This window comes from Glycine soja, chromosome 6, assembly GCF_004193775.1.
Source record: "Glycine soja cultivar W05 chromosome 6, ASM419377v2, whole genome shotgun sequence".
Lineage (NCBI taxonomy): Eukaryota > Viridiplantae > Streptophyta > Magnoliopsida > Fabales > Fabaceae > Glycine > Glycine soja.
Window position 1 is genome coordinate 22,868,675 of NC_041007.1, and position 27,603 is coordinate 22,896,277.

Sequence of the window (27,603 nt, forward strand, 5' to 3'; positions counted from 1 at the left end):
CTGCTGCCATCAGTCAAGTGTCGCTTCTTATCTCCAATAATTAATTCATTCGTATGATTGCCTTCAACGTTCATAGCATCAATCGTTGGTTGAGTCATTGTGCTTTGATTTAGCGTTGATGGCTGATCGGTCCGTTGAGCATTTATGTTTGTGGTATTGATTGGCATTGAGAGTGGGTTGGCACGTTTAGGACATGAGTCAGTAGCAATGATTGCCTCATGATCATTTTTGCTAACCGAATCTACAATAATGTTAGCACTTGAATGCTCCATGAATTTCGATGCAATCAGGTTGGGATTTCGATGATATTATTGTTAGCATTTATTGTTTTTGGATCCCGCGCATTAACTTGTTAGAAAAATAAAATAAATAAATGGAAAAAAAATGCAAAGTTTTATCATAAATAACAAAACAACAATAGCAACACAGTTTGAGAACATGAATCAACGATGTACTATATCATACAATAAGCATAAAGGAAAATAATTTAAGGGAAAATTTTTGTTAACCTGAGTTGAAGCGCACAAATACTATCCTTAGAGAGAAAACGCCCCCACTACATTAGTAGGAAAATCTGATTGCGCTCTTCTCTTAAGATACGACAACAACAGGTTGGTTTCGATCGTGTGCAACGAAAGGATATCGAACCTTCTGACGCCAATGCTCTTGCTTTCAAAAATAAGTTTTTTTATAAGAAAAGGAAGAGAAAAATTTAGAGAGAAAGAACTCAAGTAATTTTTCTCCCTGTGTGTTTTCTAAAGAGGAGGAAAAAGATATATATATATATATATATATATATATATATATATATATATATATATATATATATATATATATACACGCACACACACACATAGACCCCTTATGCAACAACAACAATCTGACAGTTGGAAATCAACTTACAGATATCAAAACAAATACGTAATAAATTGCATTGACCCATTAAAGTAAAATCTTAGAAAAGATAAGAAATCTAATTTTACGATTCTAAAACAAATAATTTATTTTATAAAAACAGAATTAATATGAGTAACATATTTTTATAAATTTTAAATTATATAACAAATATTTACTAACATTAACTCCTTGGACCTTGATGGCTTCCTGAAACTGTCGAAAAGACCCAAGGGTTAGATCTGCCACCTTGCTTAAGCTACCTTGCACTGCCTATTCTAGTTGATCCAATCTCTGCTCGAATTTCATGGCCCCATCCTCGAACTCCATATATAGTCAATGCTCATAATTAGGATTTTTCGGCATGAATCATCTACATGGCCAAGTAAGCCACATAGATAGCAGGATGAACCAAGCTTTTCATACTTGATCAATACGTCCTTTGCTTCACCTCCTAGCTTCTTTAATTTTAATGATTTTACTAGTGACTTTCGAACGTCAAGAAGAACTCGTAACCTCATGTATGAACAAAGATAATTTGATTCTTTTCATAATAGTCTAGGTACTTGCTTATTTGATTCCCCACGACTTAGTTGACTGACTTTGACATGAAACCAATTGGTAATCCATGGATTTGGATCTAGAAAGACACTGAATAAAGGAACCATTGCTGGATTTTTCCTTGCTTTGATAACTCCAAGGATTAAGAGATGCTTATCAAAACTAAGATTAGTTAAGTACATGATTTTATTACTTAATGATTATGAACCACTCCTAGAAAGTGATTACACGGGCTTTCTATTCCCATAACTATTTTTCTATGTTGAAGATAACTCCCTATGAAACACAAACTTAGATCTTACTTTAGAAGAAAAAACTCTCTAAAACTTGTAATGTGTTTTAGGGTTAAATACGATTTTGGTCCGTAAAAGATTTATTAAATCTAGTTTTTAGTCTTTAAATTTTTTTCGTTGGTTTTGATCTTTGAATTTTTTAAAATAGGTAAAACTAGTTGCTCACAAGTTAGTCACCTGGATATCACATGACATCCACATCTATGATTTGTTAAGTACTTGATTGTATTACTTATGATTATGAACTACTCCTAGAAAGTGATTACACTTCTTTAATCAGGCTTTTTGTTTCTCATTACTATTGTTCTATTAGCTTAGTATAACCCATATGAAACAAAGACTATGTTCGGCAAAATTAGCTTAAAAGTTAGTTGGTAATTGAAACGGAAAAGCTAGTTTATTAAATTAGAAGTATTCGATGAAACTAACTATTAAAGTAGCTAAAAAGTATAAAATAACAAAAATAAACATATTTATATTCTACTATTTTATGTTTTATTTTTTTCATGTTAAGTATTCTACTATTAATCTTATACTATTTCTTAAAATATTTTTAATCAAGTTTAAAATAATTTTAAAAAATACAATTAAGTAGACATTATACTTTAGTAAGTTAATTAGTGTAGTAGTTAAAATAAATCATACAATATAAAATTATTCGAAAAATAATAGACAAAATATAGTGTTGAAATAATAAATTAAATAATATAAGTGATACAATGGTTAAAATAAATATTGCAACATAAAAAATGTAAAATATAATTAAAAAAACCCTATCATCTATCATTATCAATGTCTTAATTTATAATACTAAATTAATAAAATAAATAATATAATCATTAAATTAAGAATACAATATAAAAATATCCAAAGCATAATATAAAAAATAAAATAATCTATGTTTCTTTTTTATTGTTTTTTTTAATCATTCATACAGAGGAATTCAAAATATTGTAAAGAGAACATATCAAAGCATTATATGTGGACTGAAAAAACATTAAAAATACATTACATGGAGAAAAAAGGTTACTATGCACATTGTGAAATAAAATGAGCAGATATGCATGTTGGAGGAAAAAAAGGAGACAACAAACATATAAATGAGTAAAAAAAGAAAAACAATAAAATCCTAATTTATTTAAAAAGGGTAAGTAGGAAATTTGATAAATACATTAAAGATAAAAAGGAAGAAAATATAAAAATTTAGAAGCTAGCATGTTTAAAAAAATGCTAGAAACTATTGAGAAACTACTAAAAAATTATTTACTGAACAATCAAATGAGCTTTTCAGTTAGTAAAAGAATCTAGAAGTTAGCCGAAATGCCTTGTCGAGCATAACCAAACTCTCTAAAACTTGTCATTTTTTAAGGTTAAATATCATTATGGTCCGTAGAAAATTCATCAAATTTAGTAGTTTTTAAACTTTTCCTGATGTGGCTAACGATTGACATGGATGTCAAATGTTAGCCATGAGAATGCCACATAAAATCACGATTTTGAAAATGTAGAAAATAAGGTCCATTTTGACCAAATTTTCTGGAATCAAAAATTGATTTTACTATGAAAATGTAGGGAATAAGGTCATTTTTTTTTTAATATTGAGCAAATGTTCGAGAACCAAAAATAATTTTTAAATATGATTTTCATTAGGAATTTTTTTAATTCTTATAGCAAAAGCAAAAATACTTGCAAATGAATGCAGCATCTAAAGTGTTTGAATGGTGTCCCACATGTTTTGGAAGGAAACAAAATGTTTTTTTTATTGGAAACCCAATGACGTAGCTCCATGTGGAGCTTGTAGGCCTTGGATTTTCTTCATCAATAGAGTCATTTGCTTCTTAAAGATCATGGCAGTGGAATGGAGAAGGAAGAAAGATGATTGGAGACGCCACTTCAAGGATAAGATGAGTAAAAAAGGAGCTCACCACCATAGGAAGCCATGGATAAGAGCTTGAAGGTAGGGGAAGATGAGTGGAGGGAGAGGGAGAGAAGGAGCACGAAATTTTGTGCCTCAAATGAGGTCTGAACTTTGAAGTGTAATTCTCAAATGATCAACGTTGAAAAAATACACACACATGACCTCTATTTATAGCCTAAGTGTCACACAAAATTAGAGGGAAATTTGAATTTCTATTCAAATTTCACTTGAATTTGAAATTGAATTTGTGGAGCCAAATTGTAAAACCAAAATTTTAATAATTATGATTAGTGAATTTTAGCTATGGTTCATCCCACTAGTCCAAGATTCTCCACTAAGTGTGCTTAGGTGTCATGAGGCATGTAAAGCATGAAGGACATGCACAAAGTGTGACTATATGATGTGGCAATGGGGTGTAGCAAGCAAATGCTCACCTCCCCCTCTAAAATTTAATTGGATTGGGCTTCTCCCAATTCAATTAAATTTATTTCTCAACACACACATCAAATATTCACTTAATGCATGTGAAATTACAAAACTACCCCTAATACAAAAACTAGTCTAGGTGCCCTAAAATACAAGGGGTGAAAAATCCTACATTTCTAGGGTACCCTACCTATATTATGGAGTCCTAAATACAAGACCCAAATATAATGAAATCCTAATCTAATTTGTACAAAGATAAGTGGGCTCATACTTAGCCCATGAGCCCTAAATATACCCTAAGGCTCATGAGAACCCTAGGGCCTTTTCTTACGTCTTTGGGCCAATCTTCTTGGAGTCTTCTATCCAATTCCCTTGGGGGGTAGGATTGCACCATTCCCTCCCCCTTGAAAAGGATTTGACCTCAAATATAGAGGTTCTTGAAACTCAAGGATTCTTTCATCAACACCTGTAAAAAGAATAAATACATATGTATTAGTGGTGTTGGGTATGTTAGAGTAGGATAAGGACTGAAAACTCCTTTCTTGGCCATCTTTCCATGAGAGAACACGGTTCCTTACCAACTCAATGAGTGGTGATACAAGTATAAAAAAATATGGGACAAACATTTTACAAAAGTTTGGTAAGTCATTGAAGTCCCAAATTTCCTTTATACTTGGTGGAGTGGGTCACTCAGGAATGACCTTTATTCTCTTAGGGTCCGTGGGAACCCCTTGATCACTATTTAAAAATTTAAGTAAAGTAATGGAATAAAAGATACTTTTTTCTTTATTTTCATGTTGATTATTCCTACAAAAAATTACGACAAACCTAAGGTGTTCCATATGAGCACCTAGGTTTGTATTGAAACCAAAAATAAGAACAAACCTACCTAATAAGTCCTTATCTACACGAATCTTGAATATGTTGGGCGCATGAGTGATTTTACAAAAGAGGGTTGCACCACTCAACACATTCATCATATCACCTATTTTATGGATTTGATGTCTAATAATACCTATTTTGGGCACCAACAAAGCACAAGGATTTAAGCTCTTACGAACCAAACCCCCATCCAACAACTCCTTTACTTGAGGAATAATATCAAGCCCAAGAGGTGTGGCAGTGCTAACAAGTTACAAAGGAGAAGATGTGGAGGTTGTCTAAGAGAGAAAATTTCTTCAATATTTGTCTTTATTGCTAAATGAATTTCCTTCTTAGCTAACCTCTTGGAGGAGACACTTACCTCCTTATACTCCTTAACCATTAAAGGTTGTTCTTCTTCTTGGGGGTAGATTTCTTTGCTGGATCCTTCTCCTTTTGCTTCTTCACTTTCACTAGAGGAAGGCGAAGTAATAGCCTCATCTTGGCTACTATAAATGTCTTGGCCCCTCATAATCATAGTTTTCTTGGTGGGGCATTGAGAAGTAATGTGTCCTCTTCCAAGACATTTAAAGCACTTTATGAAGCTAGTCTTTTCTTGCATACTAGCCTTAGGGGGTTGCTTTTCTATTGTCTTCCGCTTATCATCTTTGGGCTTACAAGGTGCCGCCCCTAAGATGCCTAGACTTTGGTCTTTCTTTGGATAAGAGTGAGAGCCATAAGATTTTGAAGTAGACTTTCTTTTAAGTTGTTGCTCTATCCTTATTTCTCAATCTAAGTAAGCCTCTACATTGTCCTTCCCATGGAAGTATGGGAGGTTAATGTTAGCCTCTTGAGGATTTCTTTCCTTTTCTCTCCTATGGGAGTGAGGTATAAGATGTGACCTATGCCTTCCTTCATAATAGTCACGAAGTTCTTCACTTAGGCTCTTACAAGAGTCATGACTACTATAGGTGGCATGTTTTTCTTTTCTTAACTCTTTTAGTATTTTCCTTCTTTCGTCTTCCCCTATTATCTCTCTTTTATCTTGACTTATTTCTTCCACTCATTTTTTCATTTTTCTTTTCTCTCTTGTTTTTCTTTCCACAACTTAAGGGATCTCAGCTCATCTAATATCTTATACAAGGGGTCCTTAGGAGTAGAACCCTCACCATTAACACTATATGAAGAATGAAGACTCATGTTGGTTCCTAAGTTGTGGTTCTTTCTTGTTGGGGGTTTGAAAACAAAAGGTAAAAGAAAATATGGTTGAAACTAGCCAAAATAAACACTAAAAGAGGTGTGAAAGATAAGATAAAAACTAATTGGTAAAAGGAAAGCTATCTAGGCGGTTTGACAATGGAAGGTAAAGGAAATAAGCTATGAAATTAAGCAAGAAATTAAAGTGCAAGAAATGTAAACTAGGCGAATCCTAAGAGTGTTTGGATGACCACATTTAAGGTTCCCAACAAAACACTCGCTATCCTATGAAAAAATTGCCTAAAATTATTACACACAAATGGAAGTTTGGTAACCTATTGGAGGCTCCCAACACACTTCCAATGAAAAGCTTTTTTGTTACAAAAACTTGAAAGCAATGAAGGTAAGTAAATAGCCAATTATAAAATTACAAAACGGTCCTCAATTTTGGTGGTTGTTCTCCCTTTGGTGATTCACTCAATTTGGAGTACTTCTTAGTCCAATTGCTCTTAAGGTGATTGGCCCCTTGCTTCTTGACTCAAATTCTTCAAGGGATGACACTAATCCTCCTTTCCAATTCCCTATATGGCAACTCACAAACAAGAAAACAAAGAGACAAACAATAACCAAAGAACAAAAAATGAAATGAAAGCTAAACCAATAGAGTTTTAACAAGACAAAATTTCAAGGATTATTCAACAATTAAAGCAATGAAAATCACATAAAAGAAAGCTAGGACTCAAAGAGAAACTTAGAATGACTCTATAGTAGAGTAAAAAAAACTATAAAAAAAACTCAAGAAACCTCTAGTTTTGGCACTTTTTTTCACACTAATTTTCAATTGAAGTTTCAGAACTAAGATTGGTATAAAATAGGCACTAATTATAGATAAAATTTTGAGCCAAAACAACAAGCACACTTCCATTTTACTTTTTTTCCTGGACACTGATTTTGCTGCCAACTTGTCTGATTTTCCATATTTTTTCCTTTTATCCAAATCACTTGGTTCTTTTTTTATAATTTTTTTCCGTATGTCTGGAAAATTCAGTAAACATTTCAACTCAAAATTCGCATTGACCAATTCCCAATAATTTTTACAAGTACGTATGTTTAAGCTGCCAGCACCAACGATTTCAACCTAGAAACCAAGAGTAGTGTTTATGTTGCTTAAGGCTTGGATAATTACAATTTGTGTTTGCTTATGCTCAAATGTCTTGAATAACACAATTCAAGATAGCTTAAGACTTATTTTGATTCACAAATCCAGCCACAACTCAACACCACAACTCAAGTTCTTGGTAGGCATCATATAGGAAACTTAGAAAACAAAACAAAATTTACAACAAGACTACTTCTAGGAATTGATTTAGAACATGTTATGAACTAAATAACATGCATGAATTAGACTCAAAATTCAAAAGATAGGCTAAAAATGACAAGAATACAAGAACAAATGTATCTAGAATTCAATTAACAAAATCAAAATTCAACACAAACTTAAAACATAATGTGACAATTATTATGACTAAACATGACTCTAAGACAACATGGAATAAGTGATTTACACTTAGATCTTTGTGTTTTTTTTCTAATCAATATTTTGGAAGAAAATTTAGATCTAAAGGTTCAGCACAAGAAGATTATGACTAAAAAAATGATAGAACCTAAAATCAACACAAAAACATGATTCAAGAGTGGATCTATAAAATTTGAACCATAGAAATACAAGATCAAGTGTAGATCTAAGATTTAATCAGTTTATTTTTTTGAATCTACTCTAAACATAACCAAATCACAGGACAATGGAGGATATACATGGAGAATAAGATGAAGAACAAGGAATTAAATTGAACTGACCGAACAAAAAGATAGAGGAAGCAAAAGAACATCACTTAGATGGAGATGCTCTGATACCACATGACGTAGCTCCATGTGGAGCTTGTAGGCCTTGGGTCTTCTTCATCAATGGAGTCCTTTTCTTCTTGAAGATCATGGCAGTGGAATAGAGAAGGAAAAAAGATGCTTGGAGATGCCACTTCAAGGAGAAGATGAGTCAAAAAGAAGCTCACCACCGTAGGAAGCCATGGATAAGAGCTTGAAGGTAGGGGAAGATGAGTGGAGGGAGAGGGAGAGAAGGAGCACGAAATTTTGTGCCTCAAATGAGGTCTGAACTTTGAAGTGTAATTCTCAAATGATCAACGTTGAAAAAATACACACACATGGCCTCTATTTATAGCCTAAGTGTCACACAAAATTGGAAGGAAATTTGAATTTTTATTCAAATTTCACTTGAATTTGAAATTGAATTTGTAGAGCCAAAGTTTATAGCAAAAATTTCAATAATTATGATTAGTAAATTTTAGCTATGGTTCAGCCCACTAGTCCAAGATTCTCCACTAAGTGTGCTTAGGTGTCATGAGGCATCTAAAGCATGAAGGACATGCACAAAGTGCGACTATATGATGTGGCAATGAGGTGTAGCAAGCAAATGCTCACCTCCCCCTCTAAAATTTAATTGGATTGGGCTTCTCCTAATTCAATTAAATTTATTTCGCAATACACACATCAAATATTCACTTAATGCATATAAAATTACAACACTACCCTTAATACACAAACTAGTCTAGGTGTCCTAAAATACAAGGGCTGAAAAATCCTGCATTTCTAGGGTACCCTATGATGCAATCCTATCCCGCAAGGACATTGGATAGAAAACTTCAAGTAGATTGGGCAAGAGATCCAAGGGAAGGCCCTAGGGTTCTCATGAATGTCTTTTCTTGGGCCATTCTACCTCACATAAGGGTTACAAGTGTTTTTCTCCAAGTGGAAGATTATTTGTGTCTAAATATGTTCTAATTAATGAGTCTAAATATCAATATTCAGCTTTGTTTGAGTCTGTTTCTTCTACACCTGAACCTTCTTCATACTCCACTCCCTTTAATTTCCCTTCTATACCTATCATACATAATCCTTTGTCTAACTCCGTAGGTTCATGAGATGTGCATACGCGTTGAATGTTACTATAACATGAACTTATTGAAACTCTAGCATTTCTATTCATATTGAGTCAATGTAAGTAGTTATGTAGTCTGAAACATGCTATTTTTGTTGTGGTGCTTATAGGAAACTTGTAAACAAATAATTTTGACACTGGTTTCGTCGTCCCTTTTGCACATTAGGTGCTGCAACTAATTAGAAGTGCCCTCCTCCACGTCAAGTACTATATCAACCATTGTAAGCCTCTGCTCAGTTTGAACATATTGTTCTTCCATTTCATTGATCATTAGCTGGGAGTGAATTTCAGAGTTGTTGGTACCACTGATCATGTTTCGGTGCTGGGGTTAGACGAAAGATCGTTTCATACTAATGCAACATTTTTCATCCATGTAAAATTAATATATGTCTTTTGTCTATTGTTGTTAATGTCAATGGGTTCCCTTTATTTTTCTTCCACTTCATTATTTCTGTTAATATTTTCTGCTTAACATGCAACAAGATATAAAATAGTCAGTATGAATCGGTCTGTATTTGGAAGGAAAACAAATCCCAGTGAGCCAATTTCCATGGTATTTCTTATTTTAAGAAATTTGAATATTGGATATAATTCTAGCATTCAATGCTTCAAAAGAATTTAAAAGCAATCTATGACAACTTGCTTATCATGATTCGGTCTGGGATCTCCCAATTTAGTTTAAAAATTGAAGTTAACCTTAGAGTTATATACTATTCAGATCTTCCAAAATGTTATATAACAAGATAGTAATAGTAATATGATATGGGTATGAGCCATTGAGTAAAGGCCAAAAGGGAATAAAATGAGACTGTGAAGAGCTTACAGTATGCAGTGGCTTATCTCTTTGATTAACATCATTGTCTGACCACTTCTTTGATAAATTTGATGATATGTGATTGTGGCAATCTTGAAATAAGAAATTAAAAGCTAAATGTTTGAAAATCATATTATAAAGTAACAAATATTGAAAGATTAGATTACGGATACCTTTCAAGTTGGAGCTGAATTTCAATGCATCTTCACAATATTGATTTTTGTTCTTCAGTTCCACTTTTAATGCAAAAACTTTGTGATTAGCCTCTTTTAAATTAGTTTTTGTTAGCCGAGTGTCAAGATCTACATTTATGAATGCATGATTTTGTACTTGCTCCTCAAGTATTCGATTCAATTCTTTCAAGGTTTGTAACTCCAATTTGAAGTTGTTAATAGTTTTCTCTGATTCCTGAAGTTGATTTATAGCTGATTGGAGCCTCCCTTCCAAGGCTTTTTTCTCAGATTTAGAACTGATTACTTTATCTTCAAAATTTTTAATTTCTTCCTTATCAACATATTGCATGTCTTCAGTTGGAAAATCATCATAATCTAAATTAGTTAGCACAGGCAAACATGATAACTATTCTTTGGGAAGATGCAACTTATCTGTGTCTGCAAACATCCCTGTTTCAGCTTCATTTTCACTTAGTGTCTCATCCCAATCAAATTGTTTTTTAATGGCATCCCTCATACTAGAAACATCTTGAAGTGAAAAGCAGTGATTCATAATCCAATCCAAAGTTATCGTTAGTTTTGTGGCAAATTTTTCATATCAACCTTGTCATTGAGTAAATCGTAACACACATGGAGAAATTGCTGCAAGGCATTCCCGAGTTAAGATATTTTCCACTGGAAAACATGGACCATGTAGCCTATTAGCATTCCTTGATTCTTATGTGTACGGATATTTCCATCTTTTTTGTACAAGGAATATGAATTATCATAATCCTCAGCAGGCATGCTAATCCCTTCAATAAAATCAATTATCTTACCTATTGATTGGCTCAGATCTCTTTGAGGTTGCTGTTTAGTTCCCTTTATTGATAAAATATCGGCAACATTTACTTCACCACATGGATCTACCATAGAATTATTCAACGGTTTCCATAAGGTGTGCTAACTAAAATGGAGAGTCTTAGATCCATCAAATGGATGGCCTTTTCTTCAATCAAACCCACATTGATCTGCATTATTTAGATAGCTCAAAGCCAATCTAATACCCTCACATATGTCATCAAGGTTCTTATGAGTGAAACACTTTTGTTCCAAGATCACTTTTACTACATCCCGAAGCCAACCAGGAATATCACCATTTAATATGTCAATGGAACATGATTCCTAATTTGACGTAGAGAACTTTGAAAATGATCTGAAACTTCAATAATCGCCTTACTTATTACTTTAGAGCTAATCCTATTCGGTCTAGCCTCTGGCAGGCCATTTATTTCATTATTTTCTTCTAAAGAAGGACAAGAAATTTCAGGGGCTTTTTCAACAGAGACCACTGCTAATTTTTCCATTCCAAGGAAGTCATCCATTAGGCTTATATCTGAAGGTCCAACACTTTTGCATGACATTGATTCCTTCTATTTTACACTTCTAAATTGCCCCAATTCGGAAATCAATGTAGAAGCCCAGGAGTTAGCACAACTAACCTTGTCCTCACTGCCAATGTCAGTCGTTGATGGAAAAGATATGTTTTGTAATGCAGGATTACTTTTAGGCTGCTCCAAGGTTACATGACCTCTAGATTCAATGTATGACTCAAGTCGCATCAGTTTAGAAGTTGTGTGAGCAAGAATTAATCTTAAGAATTGGATTTCATTTGTTTTCCTATTTAGCGATTATCTCAAAGTTTTGTTTTCTTCTTCCACACCACATAGTTGATCTGTCAAACTAGTGATTCTTCTAATGGTAGTCTTAGGAGAACTGTCAAGTGAAGATTTAACCACTACACTGGTTGAGTTGAAGTTTTTCCTTCTCATTTCAAGTGAATCGTGTGCCAACATTTTGACTTCATTTTCATTTATGCCAAGCAAGTTTCACCTGGTAATAGTTTTTGAACCATAATACGCAGCCTCTGACATTCTGATTCTAAGTTGGCAATTTTTTTACACTCTGTAAGTGCAGCTTATGAGAAGCATCAGTGCATTATGATCAACCTCTCCATGAACCAATTGTCTTTTCAAATCTTCAATCAAATTTTCTTTATCAATATTAGACTTATTAAGACAAGAATTTTCAACCCAGATTTAGCAAGCGATTTACTGGTCTTTGATAGTTGCTCCTCGAAAACTATGTGTGCTTCTTCAAATTCTTTAGAAGCCTTCATCACAACATCATGAATCCTTTGTTTTTGTTCTTCTCTAACAAAATGTAACTGTTGCATACATTCCTTGACAACACCATCAAATTGGGCGGGCCACTCTTTCTTTATAAACTAAATGTTGTTGTATAGATTCATTCAGATGTTGCTTCATATATAGTATTTCAGCTTTTTCTTTCTCCCATTCTTCAAAGGAAACTTTAATAAAAAAAAACTGGTTAAATTACTCTAAGAATAATAAATAATTGATGACTATTATTGTCCAAATTCATGAACTGAAGGGAAATGAGAAACATCTTTAGCATTGCATGAATAATTGAATATTACCTGCTACTGCTTCTTGTACAATTTTTGTTTGTTTCTTGATTTGCTCATCTTTAGCATTGCATTCAAAAAGTGTGAAAGCAAGCTTATCATTTAATCTTTTTAAGTCTTTCTCCAATTTTTCTTTATCAATTACATGAGTCTGTACCTAAATAAAACAAGACAAAAAACTAATTATTTTTATCAAGTAATAAAAAAGCATTATATTCCACAAAGTTATGGGCCAGAATTCTGGGTTTCTAACAAATAGGTACATACAAAATTAATATGTCCATTTTATAATTATAAAATATTTCAAGATAACAGGCCCAGGAAAAAAGCCCTTTTGGATTAACATTTTTACTAATTAGTTCTCTTAAAGATTCTAGACATTAAAGATGTAGGGAGACTATAATAGTCATCTTAATCAATATATGAACCTAAAAGTTCCATGGCATTTATGAATAGAGCAAAATATATATGAGAATAAAAATAGTTGATGCAAGACATAATTACATGACCTCTCCATTTTCTTTTGAAGTCGGATTTGTTTTGTTAGTTGCTAAATTTGTCTTATGTGTGGCTTTTTCCCCCAAAGCCAAGACCTGTGATCCATAATGATAAGAAGGCTTCAAATGTGAGAAGCTTGCATGGAGATTTTGGTTAAGCAAGTATGTTAGTATAATTTAACTGAAAGGATAAGCTGACTGAAACAAAATAACATCATAACTGCATCAATAATACCACAAGTTCATTGAGCTAAGTTGATCTAAGCCTAGATAAATGCATCAACAATTAACTGAGCTCTATAGCTCAATCAATTGGGTTCAAAAGTGTATCACAATAAAAACAACTTTTTACATAAAAAATATTATACTGAATCTTTGGAATGGCATCCAAGATACACATAAATTAGGAAAAGTCCAAATGAGCAAACGACATAGAAGCAACATGGGGCTACTTCAATTGGTGAACATTAATTGTCGAGGGACATCAAACATCCCATTAGTGGGAACAAAAATAAAATTGCAAACAAATATATAGGTGTCAAAACATTGTTATCATCATTATTCTTATAAGGTATTATATTAGTATATAAAGAATTATCCCATGGACAAATAACAAGTCAATTGTAAAAGCTTAATCTTCGTTGGTTTCACAGATGAGTGAGAATTCTTAGCTAATTGAAGTGTTAATAAACTAGGTCACGAATTGGATGATGGGCTTTTCAACTCATTTGTGTAATCTAAGTAAGCATAATATATCCCTCAAATAAATAAACAAAAAATTTTAACCTTGTAAGTGTATTGTCATAACATGGCTGTAAAGGATGTAACAAAAAATACAAGGAAAAAATTTGTCCCAAAAACATAGAAATTAATTAAATACCTATATGGTATTATACCATAAACTTACCATCATACAAAAGAGGTAGATTACATCGCTAAATAAATAGACATTCCCACACATCCATATTCATAAAAAAAACAAAAAAAACTACTAACATTTTTCCAATGCAGAAAGCCTGAAAGTTGAAATTCATATTTTTTATTGTCAAACAACTAATTTTTTGTGCATTATTCATTGTTTACAATATATCCTTAATTCCAATAGTTAATTAAAATGTAATGTATATTTTAGAAAATAAATTAAATGAGTAATTAATATTATTCTGTTTTATATTTATTTTATTCAAAAACACAATTGAATACATGATGACTTTCAAAAGCATGTTTTAGAAAATAAACAATTCTAAGATGGTTCTTGGTATCATTCTAAGACGGTTCTTTGTTAAGAACCGTCTTAGAAGAATGTGTTCTTTAAGATGGTTTTTTAAAACCGTCGTCAAAAGTCAACACTTTCAATAACGTTGGCTTCAAAGACGGTTATAAACCGTCGTCGTATGTCATATTTCCAGTAATGGATGGTAGATCTGGAATTTAATCTGATATGTTTGGAATTGATTTTGGGCTTAGGGATTTAAATTATTGAGTTATTTTTTATATATTTTTTTTAAGTTTTAAGTGTGACAAATGATTTAATCTTTTTTAAAATACATTGTTTTGGCAGTTTTTAGTGGTAAAAAAATGTGATCAAGTTTAATAATCATAAAAGCAATGATACGTTGGCACTTAATGGCAAAAATGAATGAAAAAAGTTCAAAGACAATGACATGTTGCTGCAAAATTTAAGGACCAAAACCATAAACAAGAGTACTAAAAACTTAATTTACTTCTAAAATTTAAATGTAATACATTGAGTAATTCGATTCCTCAAAAGTCATAATGTGAAGCCATACCACCATTATTATAGTTTTATTACAAAATATATAAATTGGCTACCCTTGTTTTCGCCCGGGGAACATTATTAGTAGGGGTATACATAGTTTCTAACAACGACAATTTAGCATATGGAGACCCAAATTCATATTTTGTTGATTCCATAACTCACAGACATGTTGGTTGAACTAAAGCATTGTCAATTGTCACTAGAACGTAAGACAGTTATCAAAGGATTGAATAAAACTTGTGCTAGCTTAAAGTCGTCTTACAGGAAATTAAAATCAAATTGTTGGCACTGCAATGAGGAATCCAAACTCAGACAAAGCTTCGAAAACCAATTGCATAGCTTTTTCATGTCACTTCCTTGGAATGCACATGCTTGTTAAATTGAATTAACCCTTTTAAACCCATGATGAAGTTCTCACAGCAATGATACAAAAATAAGTTTTTGATTGTTTCAATATTTTTCGCATATTATAATAACTTAATGGTTTTGCTTTAACATTATGTAACACACTAGATCTTATATCAAAACATTAGTCAGACAATTCTCGTTAATTCTTTTTATTCTTGAAATACATGTCAATAAATTAATAGTTTTTTTCAAAACTCGATTAATATTTTATTTTAAAACATATATTGATAAATTTTATTGTAAAACTTGGATAAATAAATTTCATTAAAACTTATAAAAACATATTAATATCATTCATTGAAAGTCAACACAATTAAAAGTCTTCACACATTGTGGCATCCAACACAAGTCTGCTCACTATCTCTTAATACTTAAGATACCTCACAAAATTCTAAACTACAACACACGATCTCAACTTCTGAAAAACATACAGAGTAACACTTACTAACACTATAAGGTAATGTTTGTGCTCTCAATACTCTACTACACCTCATGGATTAGGATACTCCAAATCTTTTGTTCCCTTTTTTTCCTACCCAATCCCTGTTTTTTGTTCTTCAATTCTATATCTTACCCAACATTAGGCAGTTTCAATTCTTCTTATCTCTCACCTCTTTACTCAACCCGAGACTACCACTCAACTTTTTGAACCGTATTCTTTGAAACTTCCTTAAGGATACAAACACATACCCTAGATTTGAAAACAAGAAGGGTCAACACATTTTAGACATTGCTTCACAAAATTTAACATTAGGAGGGAAAATCATCTAGATGGAGTCCTGAGTGTGCATCTCACAACTCTATCCAAATTTTCTTTCTTCGTTCACAACTTTTTCCTTGCGCGAATGCAAGTAAAATAAATGAAACAACCCTTCTTCCCCTTGGATCAATGATTCACATAAGAATTGGAAATAACATATCCACAGGGATCAAACAACTCACAATAATTGAAGACAACTTACTCATCATCACATCAACTACTTAACCAGGTTCAAAAAATTTACTTTCCTTAGGTTTATCCGGATAAGAAGAAGTCTATATCAAACGAATCACATTAGAATTTAACATGAAGCGATAAGAGACATCATATGTAAGTTACTCATTTATGCCAATTTAATGATGCTCATGAGGACTAAGACACTTCATTCACAAGAATAGTATGCTATTCAAAAGTAGGTTATCGAAATGTGTTTGAATGACTCATGTTCGCAAGGAAAATATCAGTACAAAAGACCTCAATTTACCATACAATTTGATAAGGGGAACAACTTACAGAAAACATTATCGGACAAGAAAATTTGGATTAGTAAAGAATAACCCTATCACCTGTCATATACCCCTTTATAGATAGCAAGATCATGAGAAATACTCAGGATAAAGTATAGTCTAAGGAAACAACTTTATCTCTTAGCTTGGCAATATCTAACTATTTAACTATGCTATTTGTAACTAAATTGTGCCCTAACGGATCTCAAGGTCTTGACATTTCTCTCAACAATGTTGTCTCGAACTAATCCATACATAGCCTTAAACTACTCACCATTTGAGGTGTCTAAACAATCATTACACACAACATAAACAATCAATTCGGGAAAATCCTTACTTGGAATACTAAGTAAGTTACACAAACAATCATTCATCTTGTATACTTGTTTTCACAAGAATAAGAGCACACAACACAAACAACAAACAAGTCCATACCCCAGTCTTGATAAGGTCCATACCCCAATAAGAGCACATAACTATCACACTTGACATAAATGACTATAGTACTTAACACCACTGACTGTCATTCTTGACATAGTTAAATACTACACTTGACATCATTGATAATCACACTGGACACAACTGACTATCACACTCAACACATAATAGGAGCCAACAATGCCACCAAGCCTCCAAGGTATTTGTGGTCTTACACAACCACATTGATGACAATTAGGAGTGATCGCCACATAGGGTACAACATATACTAATCTCCAAGCTCATAACTCCAAAAAGTATAGTCTCGAAGCCGATCAGGAGTAGCAAAGTGAGGCTTGTGAGTTTCCCACGCCAAATGAGTGCACCAAATGTCAGGTATTCACCACTCGCTAATTCTCCAAGGTACTTTGAACCTCTTCACCCAATATATCTTAGTGTACCCTATAAATCATCTATTTCTCAACATAAACTTCATTTCTCACATATGGAACATAATCATACACCTTACTATCTTATAGATAGAACATAACAACATACCTCACCATCTCACAGATGGACCATAATCATATACCTCACCATCTTATAAATGGAATCTAACCATAACCAGACCATCTCACAGATGAATCCTAATAACAAAACATGTCATCTCATAAATGGGATAAAACTAATGATTCCATACTCTTCCTTCAATCTTCTTGCTTCTTTTTGCCATATTGCGTGTTTAGCCTTCATGTCGTGTACAACACACAAAACAAACATTCATACACACATAAAGAGAGACAAGGATCAAGCCTATATACTACTCTCAGGGAATCATTCTAGGACCCTCAAGTGATAGAAATCACTTTCCACCCAAATCTACCAAAAATTCGACGACATAATGACTATATTTACAACATCTCAAAATTTATAACCAACAATTTTTCGAGGGTCGGACACCCCCGAACTTAGACCAAAATGCATACATGTGAATATCAATATATTGTAGAACTATAAATCACACACCATAGATACAAGTGTCAGAGTTCACACTTTTTTAATCTTAGGCATGCATAACAAATAATAAAATTTCATCATTCATTCATATCTTAGCAATCACACTAGCAAACAATATATTCAAGTTCACAGTGGATCGTAGAGAGCAGTTCTCAGGACTTCTTGACACTTTCCCTAGGGTTTTCTTCATTCTAAATCCATTTCTAGTCTTAGAATTACCTAATTAAGTAATCTAATGTCTAGTATCAAGTTGTTGCCCTGTTTTACAAAGTTCCACTCTTAAACTTGTCTTCAAATTTTGAAGTGTTTTTAGAAATTAGTTTTTCATAAATCTTATATGCTACCCTATATTTTCACACCTAAAAAACTCATTTTTTAGGTCAAAACTTTAAGAATAACAGTTCATACAACTATGACAATCAGTTCAATTTTGTGACAAATTTAATCCTACAAAATATCCTTAAATTGATTTTGTTCATAACTTTTGCTAGAAAACTCTTATTTAAGTGAAATTTAAGGATAACCCTATGTTTTAAGACTCAAAGAACTCATTTTTAAGCTTAAAACTTCCAAAAAAGAAATATATCATCCAGTTCCAGTCATGGTAATAGATAAAAAATTTAAACATCAACACAACATGCAATGAAGCCTAGCTTCCAAAGACAACAAGGTTAGGGTTCAACAAGTGGAAAGACCCCCCCCCCCCCTTTACCTCTTGTAGTCTCCACGTGAAAGAGAAGGGTACCAAGAATAAAGTTCTCTTGAGTCAAAATAACCTTCAACAAAACTCGAGAACATGAGAGAAGTTTCAAGTGATGAAGATGAATGAACAAGGCTAAAGTGAAGGGTGAACTTGATTACGAACACTTCTAGGATTCAAGGTTTCTAGACCAACCCTCGAGAGCAAGAAGTTTTGCTGCTCTAAACTCCCTTAGAAGCTGATATGAAAATGAGAGGAAATGGCAAGGCTTTAGGTTTTTAATGAAGCTTGTAAGTGTGCTTAAGGCTTTGGTCCAATGGATTAAGGTGTTGGCTTATCTTAGTCACTCAATTTTGACTCATGAATGACTTGGAAATTATCTACATCAAGCCCACAATGGTTTCCTTTTGAATTTTCTACTAAAAATGGTTAAAGTAGAAGAGTTTTGCCAAAAATTGGTATTCTTGTTTTTCACCAAAACCATTAAATTCTATCCTAAACGTCTTGATCACTGTGTTAATCTCCCTAGTATTACGAGTAACTAGAGTGAACCTCTCACAAAGATCATTCTCACACAGAGCTAAATTACACTGTCACTCAGTGTACAACGTAATTTTGTTACAGATGAAATTTTTGTTAAGTAGTTTCCATATCCTTGTCAAGGTAGACTAAACAAATTATTTACACTAAGTATAGACATATATAGCACGCAAATTCTATAATTAAAAACATACAAGTATTGAAATTAAATTCATACATACACAAATGACACAACACAATTTCTCTGTCAGTCTGAGTTGTAATTTTTCACTGTGTTACAACTCTAACTTATTTTAATTATTCTACATCATATAACCAAACACTTTAATTAGTCACCAACTAATTAAACTAAAATTCTATTTTTAAACTAGTTGTATAGTTATTTACAAAAATGTTCTCCACTTTAAACTCTTATAACTTAATTAACCCTTTTCTAACTTTATGAAATCTAGATAACCATTAATCAACCTTCATTATCGCCACTTAATTTTTAATTTATTTACATTAATTACTAATATTCTTCTTTCAAGCTTCTAATTCTATTTCTAAACCAAAATCTAATTATTAACATCTAGACCATTAATGAGTTGACCATTATTTGACCAAGGATTTTCTCTGAATTATTCTTATTCTTTCTAGACTTTAGGTTAAAAACTTAAGATCTTAACCATGTTTAGGTATCATATGATCACATCTCATTTTCTACCTAAAAACACTACTCAATCACACAACAAAACAATAACATTATCTACCACACACATGGAAAATAGAAATGTTACACATTACATGAGTGCAGACAGCGGTATGCAAACCATAAAACAGATACTTGTGGCCTAAATACATAATAATTGACGGCATTTTCATTCATAGTATTAAAGGAAATACAATAAAATTTTGCTTTTAAAAATAATTAAAATTCATAGCATTAAAGTAACAGGATACTGTCCAATTTAAAGCTGAGATAACAAGGACGAACTACACTATACTTCTGTATTTCTTCTCAATATACGACTTTATAATTGCATTTCCGCTGATAACTTTATATGCTATATATAATACATTTATCATATATTTTACAAGTAAAAAATGCATAGTCAAAGTTAGCCCTAGGTTCCGCACTGTACAGAAGATTCTGCTGCAAGCAGTTGGCAGTACACACGTCTATTGCGCAGCAGCAACTCAATTCAGGTGTTGGATATCACCAACATTAAAATTTCATGATGAATTTCCTTCCCTGAATGTTGATTATAAATTTGGGGGGTCATTAAAGCTTCTCCCTGATGCTGCCTTATGTTGAATAGATCTTCACATCAGTAAAGTCCTGACTTCTTAGGATTCAAGAACAAGATACCTTTTCAAATATTATCAGAACCTACTTTCTTTCCTTCTTGGCCTTCTCCATAAGCAATGTTGGATCACCAATCCCATCTCCAAACAGGATGAATTGCACCCCATAAGTTCATCCATATTTTGCATTGAAAGTAAAGAATACTTTCAGTGCAACTTATAGTTGTTGAATGTGGAGAATTGCTCAGTTGAAGAAGTATGGAGAATCAAGAACCTTCTGTAAGTCAAAATCACCTCTCTTTGGCAATGGAGGGAAAGCCAACCCTGGATATGTAGTCTGGAAGCCCTCAAGCAACTGTCAACAAATCACAACAAATCAAAGTTTCATCATGAGAAGGTTAAAGAAAACACAGCCTATGGCTTTTGTTTTATCCACTCTGGAGCTCTAAAATGGTACATTTTGGATTACACGGACGATATCATTAAGCATAAGTTTAATTTCAACTTAGATGTTATGTCAGTTTAATATTGGTCAATGGATAAATATTTTTTTAAGAAACATAGGATTATCTCAACTAACATCTGCAATAGTACGTAGTAGGATCAGCTGAGCTTTAAGATTTCCTAGTTCACAGGGAAAGTAATTTATAAAACTACGTGAATAAATAAATATTAAATCAATTCAACAATAATATAAAAAGTGCACAAGACTCCCACCAAGTGGGGTTTGGGGAGGGTAGATGCTGGTAGGCTTGCCCCCACAAAAGCAAAGACCTTTTCTAAGATTTAAAATTCATGACCTTCAGGTCAAGTCCCTTGGCAGCAGCAACCTTACCATTGCATGAAGACTTTACCTCAATTCCACAATAAAATAAATTTAATTTAAATTTTGAGGCAATAGAAACCCAATAATACTTAAGCTTCCAGATTCCAGAGTTCTAGTTCTGGTGTCCTCATATTAATGAACGTGTGCAAGTCTTCCGATGTCTATTTGCAAGTTCCAGAAAAATTAATAACCTCAATATGAATTGCAAAATGGATAAATTTCAAAGAAAATTGTTTTCTTTTGCATTTTTGCACTCATTTTACAAAATATTTTTAGATTAAGAAATTCTGTAACTTCACCCACAATAAAGGTCAATATGAACTTGCATATATTTGACAGTGAGACGGAAAATATTAATTTTTCTCCATGTTCCTAGAATATAAGTATACATTTCTCAGGCCACAGCAAGAACTTACATTTTCAAGTATAGGCATGTTATAAAGCTCCACAAATTTTTCTCTTAGAATCTGATTCATTTTCTCAACATCGCATGGGTGTGTCCAAAACGAATCATGAACCCCTGCAAACAATCATTTCTCAAAAATTAAGCAGGAAGAAACATATAAGAAAAGAAAAAGAAGGCATATTTCTCCCATAGACATTTCCCCACACCAAATTTCTCGAAGTTAAGCATAAAAAGTGAAAATAAATCTAAATATATTTACAGAACATGAAAGCTAAAACTGAATTTATGTTCATAAAAATGGATTAACCTAAATTTTCTCATCCGTCAAAGCACGATTTTGAGATCTTCAGTATTGAACACGTATTTAATAAGACAAACTGAGAGGTTTGAGATGAAGAAAACAGAAAAAGGATCAAGACACAATAATGAAAGAATGACATTTCAACTATAGAAACTATGATATACGACCAATCCTACTCATACTAAGTGAACTAAAGATTGAATTTTCTGTCTCACAAAAGAGAGAGCAAGCAAGTTTCTGCATGCAATTTTCAGAAATTAATCACTAATTTCACATATAGCAATTCTATTAGTTTCCCTGTTGATGAACTTAACTAGAAGAATGGATTTTATAAAGAAACTCCTCTAAATGCAAGCCTACAGCAAACTGCATTTTATTTACAATTACAATTGTAAAAGTAACTAATTCCAACTCCATCCCTACTTCCAAATGCAATTAAACAAACACCAAAGGCAAATAGACAATTTCTATACATTTAAAAAGTATAACAAACTAATATTTATGAATTTATTATTCTATAGGGAAACTTCACATATGTTTATTATTTCATTGGTAAAATGTTGTCTTCAAACCTGCAAAACATAATCCAGCATCATTGCAGGCTAGAGCAGTCATCATCATGTGTGAACTATCCAATGAATGTACAAAGTTAGGAGGAAATGCACTTCTCTGCTTCTTGACAGATACCTGGAATACACAGTCTTAATAACGAAAATAGTTCAGAAAGAAAAGAAAAGTGGAATATGAAAAGATTATGTATACTTACTGCACTTCCCTCCCTCTGCAAAGCCAAAAGCTGAAGAGATGTTCTTATCTGCAGTCCATGGTTAGATTCATTATTAAAATGTATGGAGATCAGCCAAAAAGTTTAAATCCATATAATTTTATTAAAATGTATAGTTATCGGCACCTGGCCATGGATTTCTATTTTCTATAATTTATATTATCAATGTCATACACAGTCAACTCTAGTTTACTGAAAACTGGATTAGAGATGCATTTCTCAACCAAAAACTACAGCTTACTGGTCAAGACATTTATGAGGAAATATCAGGTTGTCAATATGCTACTAAATATTAATTCCAAATGCAACAGAACGCAATGTCCACTATCACTAATATATTATTACATACTGTGTAGGCAGACTGTTGATCTAGGCCTGGCCCACTGTATTAGAGTGTAAATGTAAACAAGCATTTTTGCTTAGTAGGCTTTTCTTTTCTGTTTTCTGGACTGGGCCCAGCACTGATTGCTAGCCCACTGATTAGTCAGTTACTGACTCATGTGCTCTATATATAGATGCACTCTAACTGTTGTAACTAACTTTTCTCATTCAATAATACATTCTAGTTTCTCTAAGATAGTCAGAGCCTATCCTAGATCCATTAATGGGTCACTCACTATATTATCCGCGCACCAAGTCCAAAAGTGGTGGGCGTGAGGGGGTGTATTGGAAAAAATCCAAATCTCACATCGGCTAGAGATAAGGTCAAGATAGAGTATAGAGTTAGCTTTTAGAATTGAGTTAGGCTCAAAAAGTCCACATTCTGATACACTGTACTGTCTAGTCTGTAGGACTTTTTATTTGCCATCCCATTGTTGAGTTACTATTGTAATTGTTGAAATTATCGCCTTAGGGAAAGATGGAGAAGAGAGAAATATACATAAATAAGATGTAATACAAAACACTACCCTACACTCCTATTTATACTAATATTCTGGACCAACTAGCACAAGCTAAACTCAGTAATACTGTAATACCACTTAAATAATAAGGCTACTAACACAACAGAAATTCTAATATTCTAAGACATCCTCTCAAACCAAAACTTACAAAAATAAACACACTAAAAAGTACATATTACGCTCAATAATCCAGTTTATAGATATTCCAACTCTTTAGTTTTATTTAAAGCTACTTATCTCGTCCAATGAAAAAATAATATTTATAAAATAAAATATTTTGTAAAATTAATTTAATTTAAATATAACTATTCTAATAATGATGAAAAAAATATTAAAGTACAAATATTTAAAACTTTTTAATTTTTAAAAATGTCAAAAATTTATTTAATTAATAAATTTGTTTTAATGGTGATTTAGAAATAATTATATATATAATATTAATTAAAGTATTTTAAATATTGATTACAAATGATAAAATATATAAATCATTATATATTATTGTTCAATAATATTTTTAAGGAGATAAAAAACAAGTTGATTTTAAACATAAATCGTTCGTATTACTTTTTAGATAGTTATTGTACAACTAATACATAAAATGAAATACCACACATTAATTAACAAAATATTATTTAACAAATATGAATAAAAAATCCAATGAATCAAAAAAAATATTAATTAACAAACTATATATATAATACATCATCACCTACAGGCTATAAAAGCCAAAAATACTTGGGCAATTGTACAAACGCACATGTAGGAGTATGCCAATAAAAGATCAGCTTTTAGTCGTGTAAACTTGGACAAATGTACATGGCGGTAATCAAATAAGAATTTGCTAGAAAAAATGCTCTGCATAAGCAGAGGAGAAGCAACTCCAAAGGAGCTTTTGTAGAAGCTCCTTTTATTTAAGATTTATACTATAAAATAAGCTCCTTATAACTTTAAGAACTTTAATATAAATACTGTTTGGCCCAGCTTCTCCTTTTAAGGAGAAAAAAAAGCTAAAATTAAGCAGAGCCAAACACTACCTTAGAATGGCACCAGCTCAAGATGGCCAAACTCTTACTTTCAACATGTTATCCAGAGCTTGACAAGAGACAACTATTTGTGCCTTCCGGTGGACCCTATTGGAGCTAAAAAAAAATTCTGCCAGTAACTGTCTCCTTTCCGGTTTTCAGCTCATGCCACTACTCAGCAATTTCCCCTTTTTCCAGTCACTTCCAGCTCTGCTTTGCCACTGTCGGTTGATGTCCTCTCCCGCTGGCGACCACACACCGCCACTTCTGGTCATGTCACCTTTATTTTTTGGCTGTCACTAACTGCCTTGTATATTTATATGTAACAAGCTCAGTGCATATGATTCATATGCTCCAACTTGAGAGGGAGTGCATATGATATACTATATCATGGTCTTTTTGTCATGGGACTATTTGAGGTTCTATGTAATTACAGTAATAAGGCAATTAGGAGATCTGCAATTTTTCCTTTATTTATTATTCATAGAATATAATAATATGCTCTGCTGTGTAATACACTCCTGGATTCAGTTGTCTCATATTTTCTCTTCCTTTCAACAAAAACCAAAAAGAAAAGAAAATATCAATATATAGAAGGCTCACCTGATAACGTTCAGTTTTACAGTATGGTTGTACAACAGGAAGACCAAGAGGAGTGGTCCAGCAAACAGCCTGGTTTTCACAAGCAATCACCTGTAGAAATGTTTCAGAACCACCCTTTTCAGGAAGAGAGACAAAGCAAAGAAATATGAAACCACACATATATGCATAAACCCATAAGCAAAGTACCAAAAGTAACTAATAGGACCCATGGCATCATTTGGAATCCAACATACTGTGTGATAAGAGAGCTAACCTTTGCACAATCTCCAAGCCAACCCATAATGCCACGTGCAGCTTCAAAAACTTCTCCAAGGGCAGCCAATGTCACCTATAGAAATTAAGTTTGAAAATGTTGATCAAACTACCTGATATGAACCAGAATGATAAGAGAATTTGAATGCATTAAGAAACCTGATAGAATGTATAAGCATGTCAATAAAGATTTTTCTTTCTTTGTTTTTGCATCAATGCAGAGATCTTAGTAGAAAGAAAACTTTGCTGTTCTATCTAAGTATTAACCATTCAAGGAGGAAGTGATCTCACAATGCAATGATAATAATTGCACATTAAGGCAGCTCATTGCAATCTCTAACAGCTAAAATCCTAGAATATAATGTAGCTGATACTCACCTTAGCTGCATAGCAAGATGCAGCATATAAAAGTCTATCATCAGTGACGAAACCTTTCTCCCCTAATCTTCTCTTAATTTGCTCCCGTGCCCCAATATAAGTAACACCATAAACAGAAGTCATTACTGTCTGTTTGACCAGTTTCCTATCAATCTGAATACTTTCAAAAGTTTAGAGTAGAACAGATAGAAAAAAGAGACCATAGCCAATTGCTGGAGTATAAATTTTATCATTTAGCAATTAGCACAACTTTGAAACTTGAAATCAAGACCGACCTGATCAATCAACACCTTTGCTAACAAAGCATTTGGAAAGGTATCCGGGTCTTTGTTGCTGTCTTGTCTCATTATATCATAAACCCTGCCCATATTACAATTTCAGTGTCTATAATATTAATAGTCCAAAGTAATTATGACAAGAATATGATGAATCACAAAAGATCTTCTGAGTTTGGATAGTTTACACAAGAACAGTATAGGTCATGAAGTAAGATTTAACAAAAATGCAACTACCCCAATGAAAAACACCAAACATGTAAACATTTCTATCCAGTGAGGGAGCACAGTAATAACAAGAAAGGCTTGGATGTCAATATAGTAACAGCATCAAAAGCGAAACACAGCTGAAATGAATTTAATATACCTAACAGCAATCTCTGTGTAAACATCAGCAGGTTTCTCTTTAGCAACCAAGTTAACTGCAGCAGCCTCCAGCTGAGAAAGTACATTTATTCCAGTAAAGTGAGAATAGTAAATGTCACTAATCAGAAAAGGCAAATAATACAGAATAATTTATCACTTTAACCACCCTAGTAATGGAAGGCAGTGGATCAAAAGTAAAGAAGGGACCATATATGTGTGCGGGACAGATTAATGAACTCTGCGCTGACAAAGATCACTTTATCCATTTTAGAGTGTGATTAAATAACAAACACCTTATTTGCCATACAAATGTAATTATCAATCATTGCAATCATGAGTTGTTTCAGGCGATACTGATCAATGACTCAGGTGGTTAGGAAAATAGAACATCACTAAAAAGAATGACCAATTTTAAATAGATCTAATCTGATAGAGGACTATCCAAGGAGGAAGAGTTTGGCTTGGGTGGACTCAACATGGACGGAGTCACTTGAGTAAGGAGTAAGAGATTTTAATAACAACTTGTCGAGAGATTAAATTCTCTCATGGAGGAAAGAGAAGAAGGAATCTCATAAATTTTAGCCAACTTTTAAAATAAGATTTATTTTTGTTTTTAATTGTATTTTGGGTCTATTTTTGGACTTGTAATGGGCTACTATCTTTTTATTATTTTTAAGTCTTTTACTTATTAGATTAGTTATTGGGCCTTAGGCCTAATTTAGGGTTATTAATAGGAGTTATAAATAGACTCCTTAAACACTTTGTTGATAGTTTTTGATGAAATTTCAGATTAGGCACAGATAAGCGGTGTCTCTCTGGGTTCTTATGTGAAACCTTAGGTTCTTAACAAAGAATTCTATTTCTTCGTGGCGAATCATTCTCGTTGTTCTTTCCATCTCCTTTTCTAATTCCGCTTTTTTTCCTTTTTATTTTCACCATTTAAGAGTTTCAAATAGGTC

General features: G+C 32.7%; 1 protein-coding gene across 1 annotated transcript in view; it reads right to left on the reverse strand.

Moving 5' to 3' along the window:
* Positions 1-20,080: 20,080 nt before the first annotated feature.
* Positions 20,081-27,603, reverse strand: part of LOC114416715 (DNA-directed RNA polymerase 3B, chloroplastic-like) — a 29,668-nt gene continuing 22,145 nt past the window's right edge. Inside the window, exons 11-19 of the mRNA XM_028381692.1 lie at positions 26,646-26,716; positions 26,279-26,363; positions 26,004-26,156; positions 25,627-25,701; positions 25,374-25,463; positions 22,829-22,876; positions 22,635-22,749; positions 21,772-21,875; positions 20,081-20,884 (exon numbers count right to left, since the gene is read on the reverse strand). Coding sequence (XP_028237493.1) covers positions 20,774-20,884; positions 21,772-21,875; positions 22,635-22,749; positions 22,829-22,876; positions 25,374-25,463; positions 25,627-25,701; positions 26,004-26,156; positions 26,279-26,363; positions 26,646-26,716 — 852 coding nt within the window. The 3' untranslated portion in view covers positions 20,081-20,773. The remainder of the gene's footprint in view (positions 20,885-21,771; positions 21,876-22,634; positions 22,750-22,828; positions 22,877-25,373; positions 25,464-25,626; positions 25,702-26,003; positions 26,157-26,278; positions 26,364-26,645; positions 26,717-27,603) is intronic.